This window comes from Gordionus sp. m RMFG-2023, unplaced genomic scaffold (genome assembly GCF_954871325.1).
Source record: "Gordionus sp. m RMFG-2023 unplaced genomic scaffold, tfGorSpeb1-WG-v2 contig_110, whole genome shotgun sequence".
Classification (NCBI taxonomy): domain Eukaryota; kingdom Metazoa; phylum Nematomorpha; class Gordioida; order Chordodea; family Parachordodidae; genus Gordionus; species Gordionus sp. m RMFG-2023.
In genome coordinates this window covers 1-7,421 of record NW_027050818.1, presented here as the reverse complement: position 1 = coordinate 7,421, position 7,421 = coordinate 1, and the positions used below count along the sequence as shown (strand labels likewise).

The 7,421-nt window shown below is 23.9% G+C and overlaps 1 protein-coding gene across 4 annotated transcripts; it reads left to right on the top strand.

Moving 5' to 3' along the window:
* The first annotated feature begins 203 nt into the window (after positions 1-203).
* LOC135930614 (zinc finger MYM-type protein 1-like) lies at positions 204-7,383 on the top strand. 4 transcript variants are annotated; one of them, XM_065467440.1, is made up of 18 exons: positions 204-313; positions 356-440; positions 1,892-1,976; positions 2,020-2,277; positions 2,586-2,669; positions 2,775-2,858; positions 3,015-3,101; positions 3,211-3,294; positions 3,451-3,537; positions 3,647-3,730; positions 3,887-3,973; positions 4,083-4,169; positions 4,214-4,464; positions 4,526-5,626; positions 5,666-5,955; positions 5,999-6,149; positions 6,192-6,496; positions 6,539-7,383. In XM_065467440.1, the coding sequence occupies exons 4-18, from the start codon at positions 2,020-2,022 to the stop codon at positions 6,901-6,903; spliced, it is 3,405 nt and encodes a 1,134-aa protein (XP_065323512.1). In that variant the 5' UTR covers positions 204-313; positions 356-440; positions 1,892-1,976; the 3' UTR covers positions 6,904-7,383. The 4 variants fall into 4 exon arrangements, with proteins under 4 accessions (XP_065323512.1, XP_065323511.1, XP_065323513.1 ...); XM_065467439.1 differs by having other exon boundaries at positions 860-1,976; XM_065467441.1 differs by lacking the exon at positions 1,892-1,976.
* Positions 7,384-7,421: the final 38 nt, after the last annotated feature.

Below are 7,421 nucleotides of genomic sequence, written 5' to 3'. Positions count from 1 at the left end.
TGGCCGGGGGTAGGAGACAAATGCCTCCAAAAAATATTGGCATTTTGGGGGGTAGGTATTAATTTTGGGGGGTAGATATTGATTTTTGGGGGGTAGGCATTTGTTTTTGGGGGGTAGGTATTGATTTTTGGAGGGTAATTTTTGACTTGTATTATGATATTTTTAAATCCAATAATCGATATGATTATCGTTGATTTTCTGAAAAATGTCAATTAAAGAAAAGATATCTGTCAATTTATAAATATTATACACTATATTTATTTTTTTAAATTTTTAGAAAATTCATTTACATAATGGGATTTAGATTTTCACAGTATCAATTTTAAATTATCAATATATATTTTTTTATAATAAGGACCTTTTGAATAAAGAATCCCTTTTATGATAAGATAATCCTACTCAATTAACAATATAAAGAAACATTTTTGGATTTTAAAAAGGTAATTTTTTAAGCATATAATTGCATTTTCCTTAATTTGATGATAGATAAATAAATATAATAAAGAATGAAGCTATTTTTATTTAATCTTAATATGTATACTTAATAAGTTATCTGGGTTTTGAACCATGGCAATTATTTTTGCTAATAATTTTTTAAATAATCATTTTCAATGGGGTAAATATTACCACATTTTTGTGAGGCAATCAGGTTGGACCCATAATTGATTTCTATTTATGATAAATGATTCTTTGAGGTAAGTGTAAATTATATACAAAATTATAAGTGAGAGGTGAAAACCATTGTGTGATAAAAAATTTGTTAAAAGAATTGATAAATTTTTTATTTCATTATTAGATAAATTTTATATAACATCAAATTTTCCATAATATATTTGGCCTTTTTTCTAAATATTTATAGAAATCTTGGGAGAATGAACAGATAATCTATTCCTCTCATTTGATTATTGATTTAAGAAAAGATTTCAATTAAATGAATTGACAAAGTGATTCCATATACTGAAATATTGTTTATTTTTGTTAACAATAAATTAAATTTTTGGATATGGCTTGGGAATAATCTTTGAAACCTATGATGTGGTTTGGGTTTGGATTTCCATTAAACATGAACTGGGCCTGAAAATTATTTTTACTTATGACCTAGGCTGGATGAAGAAATCAATGCCAGTGAAGGTCTCTAATTTCAATGATTAAAATATATCATTTCTCAGACTTTATTTGAAGATAAATGAATGGGCAAATCACAAATATGCCTGTTTTCAATTATTTGCAAAATTTATTAGGATTGTTAATTTAAAGAAACTATGATTTCAAAGCATCATACATTTCTAAAAATTGTTGGACACTAAGAAATAAAGAAATCAATTGTGAAGTGTATAATGGAGGAAATATTGATCCATGATTGTTTTGGCATAAATAACAAAAAATATTATATTTTTTGTGACCATGCATTAAGCTTACATATAATATAATAGGAATCTTTTAAGAAAACATTATCAAAAATATAAGTTAATAGCTGATAGTCCATTATGAATGACTGGTAATCAGAATTTTCTTCTTTATTCAATGATGGGTGCATAATAAATTTCCTTTATATGATGATGATTGAATCAGTAAATTTTTCATTATTTTTATAAAATATGTTAATAGAGTGTATATTTATGAATTTTAATTTAAAAACAATAAGGGTCTAGAATATATTTTTTTGATTATAAATTACAAATACAAATGAATAAGAATTTATTTTAAAAGATTTTAATATATTTTTTAGATTAAAAATATAATACAAATGAATAAAAATTTATTGTGCACATATATTAAAATATCTAAATATATATTTCTTTAATATATTTTGTAAAACCACTGGAAAATTTTAAAATTACACCCTCATTTAAACAAATATAAATTTAATTTCTGAATCACACCTCATAAGATAGGAGAATTTTAAGATTCAGCCATCCACCGTCAAATAAAGGATAAAATTATGATTCTCCATCATTCTTGATGGCCATCAGTGAGTAAAAAAATATTATCTAAATATTTATTTCATTTTTATTCTAGATGCCAAGTAACAAAACAATATATAAAGTCAAATGTGACTATATTAATTGTAAAACTTCTAAAATAAGAAGTGACAAAATAAATAACCATTATAAACATAAACATCCTCATGTCAAGTTATCTGATATCAAATTTACAAAGATAGCTATCAAAAAGGATAATAATTGGGTATCCTTAAATAAAGATATTCCATTCAATATCACAAATGGGGTTGAAACCAAGTTACAAAAAAAATCAATAACATCTTACTTCCAAAAAGTAATTTTTTATATATATTATTTTAATTCATGACAATAAATATAAGTAAAAATAACCTTAAATTTTGTGAATTAGTAGAAACCAATTCTTCATCTATAATTTGAGCATAATACTTTTAATTTTTATTAAAGATAAGATTTTTAATATATAGGTACATTTTTATTATGCCCTTTATCAATTTTGAAGGAAATAAATTATAAGAATATTTAAATATTTCAACTTTTGTTAAAAAAAAATTTATATATTATAATTAAGAATAAAATAAGTCATTTGCCTAAAATTTTCACTACTCTTTATTTAATAATTAGCACAAATCTTTTATTGAAGATTCCCAAATTATATTATCTCATACAATGCCCAGTTCCAGTGATCTGCTGATTTTGAATAATGAGGTACTTAATTTAAATAAGATTTGTTTTATAATTTTGAAGGGAATAAATGAGGATATTCAGATATTTTCATGAACAAATTTTAATTAATCTTTATTTAATAATTAGCTCAAATCTTTTACTGAAGATTCCCAAATTATATTATCTCATACAATGCCCAGTTCCAGTGATCTGGTGATTTTGAATGATGAGGTACTTAATTTAAATAAGATTTGTTTGATAATTCTGAAGTGAATAAATTATGAAATATTTTCCACTTTTCTATATCTTAATTAAGAATAAAATTTTTATTAAAATTAAGATTTTCATAAGTAAACAAATTTTAACCACTCTTTATTTAATAATTAGCATGAATCTTTTATTGAAGATTCCCAAATTATATTATCTTCTCATACAATGCCCAGTTCCAGTGATCTGCTGATTTTGAATAATGAGGTACTTAATTTAAATAAGATTTCTTTTATAATTTTGAAGGGAATAAATGAGGATATTCAGATATTTTCATGAATAAACAAATTTTAATTATTCTTTATTTAATAAGTAGCACAAATCTTTTACTGAAGATTCCCAAATTATATTATCTCATACAATGCCCAGTTCCAGTGATCTGGTGATTTTGAATGATGAGGTACTTAATTTAAATAAGATTTGTTTGATAATTCTGAAGTGAATAAATTATGAAATATTTTCCACTTTTCTATATCTTAATTAAGAATAAAATTTTTATTAAAATTAAGATTTTCATAAGTAAACAAATTTTAACCACTCTTTATTTAATAATTAGCATGAATCTTTTATTGAAGATTCCCAAATTATATTATCTTCTCATACAATGCCCAGTTCCAGTGATCTGCTGATTTTGAATAATGAGGTACTTAATTTAAATAAGATTTCTTTTATAATTTTGAAGGGAATAAATGAGGATATTCAGATATTTTCATGAATAAACAAATTTTAATTATTCTTTATTTAATAAGTAGCACAAATCTTTTACTGAAGATTCCCAAATTATATTATCTCATACAATGCCCAGTTCCAGTGATCTGGTGATTTTGAATGATGAGGTACTTAATTTAAATAAGATTTGTTTGATAATTCTGAAGTGAATAAATTATGAAATATTTTCCACTTTTCTATATCTTAATTAAGAATAAAATTTTTATTAAAATTAAGATTTTCATAAGTAAACAAATTTTAACCACTCTTTATTTAATAATTAGCATGAATCTTTTATTGAAGATTCCCAAATTATATTATCTTCTCATACAATGCCCAGTTCCAGTGATCTGCTGATTTTGAATAATGAGGTACTTAATTTAAATAAGATTTCTTTTATAATTTTGAAGGGAATAAATGAGGATATTCAGATATTTTCATGAATAAACAAATTTTAATTATTCTTTATTTAATAATTAGCACAAATCTTTTACTGAAGATTCCCAAATTATATTATCTTCTCATACAATGCCCAGTTCCAGTGATCTGCTGATTTTGAATGATGAGGTATTTAATTTAAATAAAACTATACACTCTTTAATAATAATTAGCAAACACACAAAGTTATTGAAAATTCCCCAATTATATCTTTTTTTCATCCAATTATCAATCCCAATGCAAGCCAAAATATTTCAAACATTAAAGGCCCAAATATTATTCAATTATATAAAAAAAAGGAGCCTAATGACCCTTTTCATTTCATATTCTTTAGAATGACAAATATCTTGATTAATTTCATAATTTCCATAGGCCCATGTCAGCCATGTTCAAATATATTTCAATATCCTGTTACTCACAAAAGGTTTTTAAAAAATTTAATTTTTATTAATTTTTACGCATCCATTATTTCTACTTTTAAATAGGAGCATGAATATATCCTATTATAAAAAGGTTAATATTGATGGTTCCCTCAAACCAAGAAATTGGTTATCCTATAGCACCACTTTAGACAAAGTCTTTTGTCTTTATTGTCTTATGTTTGGTGGCCCTAAATCCAATACTTTTTGGACTCAACTTGGAGTAAATAATTGGAAAAATTTTAAGCGTGACTTAGAGAGACATGAGTCATCTTCTATTCATAAGGATTGTGAATACACCAACATGACTTGGCTTGCAAATAAGCGTATTCAAGATCATTTTCTATCAAATAGGCTTGATATAATAATGGAAAATCGTAATATAGTTCATAATATTATTGATGCCATTATATACCTTATAAAATGTAACATAGCCTTTTGGGGCACTAATTCGAATGAAGGTAATTTTATGTGCCTCATAAAATTAATGGCAAAAACGGTTCCAACTTTACGGGCATACATTGATAACAACGAAAAATTGAGGAGAAAAAAATCAGATAAAATTTCAAGACCTTATATAAATTTATTGTCATATGGCCATGTGAAAAAAATTATTGAAGTCATTAAGATAAAAATAATAAAATGTATTATTCAAAAAATTAAAGAGAATTGTGCCTATAGCATCATATTAGATGGAACATATGATGTGTCTAAAAAAGAATGCATTGCTTTACTTGTAAGATATATAGAAGATGATCCGCATCCACATCCTGTAGAAAGGATCATCCATGTTTTTACAACATCAGAAACCACCGGGGAAAATATAAAGAAACATGTTTTTTCTAAGTTCAAAGATCTTGGTCTTCCTCTTGATTATATGGTTGGGCAAAGTATGGATGGTGCAGGGAATATGAGAGGAGTATACAAAGGAATGCAGGCTTTAATATTGAAAGAGGCTCCAAAAGCCATATATATTTGGTGCCATGCACATAGGCTCAATTTAGTAGTTGCTCATGTTTGTGGATGCAAAATAGAAATGAAAAAGGTAATGGGAATATTGGATGAGTTATATAATTTCATGAATGGGGTAAGACGTCAAGGAGTGTTTGTTAAATATCAAATGACAAAGTCTAAAAAATCTCTTAAAAGAATAAAAAATACAACAAGGTAAATATAATATTTTTAATGTAACTTATCTTTTTTTAGAAATTGGTCATCATCTTATAAAGCTGTAGAAATTTTTTTAGATGTTTATGAACATATTATAGCATCATTAAATGAATTAAAAGATTCTAATGACCCAAGCACCTCTTCTATTGCCGATGGATTATTAACAAGAATTAAGGATGAAGATTTCATATTAAGTCTATTTATTTTGAAAGAAATATTGAAATGCACACATGAGGCTTGTATTGAAATGCAGGCAGTTGGTAATGATTTGGCTATGGTAACTAAATTAATACAACACACAAAAAATAAATTACAAAGACTAAGAGGTTAAAATTAGTTACGATTTCTATAAATAATTTTAAAATGTAGCTAATGGGGATAATATTTTTTTAAAATTGCATTCCTTATCTAACAGTTATTTGAAAAAGAATAATGTTACAACGGAATTGCATAATATAAAATCAATATTCAAATTTGATCAAACAGCATTCAATAATTATGTTAAACAAAAAAAAAACAAGTTGAATAAAAAAAGATTTAAAATTATTATTTAGCATTATAGATATAAAAGGGAAATATTTTTCCCTGTGCTTGATACAATCATTAATGATTTAAATGAAAGATTTAATTATGATTGTTTAAATTTTTTATCTCAAATATCTCTTTTTACACCAGCTGGAATTATAGCCAATGATAGAATAGAAGGGTGGCAAATATCTCAAATTTGTCATACTTACCAATTAAATGCTCAAGATATTGCTCGTGAATATAATGATTTTCGATCTTTATATTTGGATTCACAAGCAATCATTTATTGCAAGGATCTTTTGAAAATAAAAAAGAATGATGGGTTATATATTGATGAAAGTAATTTATTGATATTTTATTTAAAATTATATATAATTAAAGGTATTGTAAACGATGAAACCGAGGAAGATATCAATAACGATAACATAATTAATACAAAAAAATGGATAAAATATTCATTTATACTACCATATCGTCTTTTAAATAAATTAAATTCTTATTCTAATTTATATTTATTATATAAATATTTATTGACTCTACCAACTACTTCTTGTTCAGCCGAAAGAGTGATGAGCAAAGTCAAAATAAATAAAACTAGAATGCGGAATAAAATTTCTGACCCCTTTTTAGAAAATTTACTTCTAATATCCAGCGAAATTGATGTTTTTGAAAGATTTAAAATAGACGACATTATAACGCGATTTGCATCTACGTCTAAAAGATTAACTAAATTATTAATAAAATAAGTTATATCTTTTTCACAGCTAATTATATACGCCTTTTTAATAATGTAAATTTAATTTAATAGTTTTTTATATCATTCTAGTCCGGTGCATAATATAATACTATATTCATTTTATTTAAATATTTTATAATAGTTATATTTACATAAATGTTTTTATAATTCCAGTGCAAAATATATTATATTCATTTTATTTTAATATTTTATATAAAACTTATATTTACATAGATGTTTTTATAATTCCAGTGCAACTATATTCATTTTTTTCTCATATTTTATATAAAAGTTATATTTACATAAAAAAATTTATATTTCCAGTGCAAAATATACTCTATTCATTTTATATTTTATATAATAGTTATATTTACATAAATGTTTTTATAATTCTTGTGCAAAATATACTATATTCTTTATTCTAATATTTTATATAAAAGTTATATTTACATAAAAATTTTTTTTATATAATAGTTATATCTATATGAATGTTTTTAATTAATATAAAGGCATTAGTATTTATAGAAT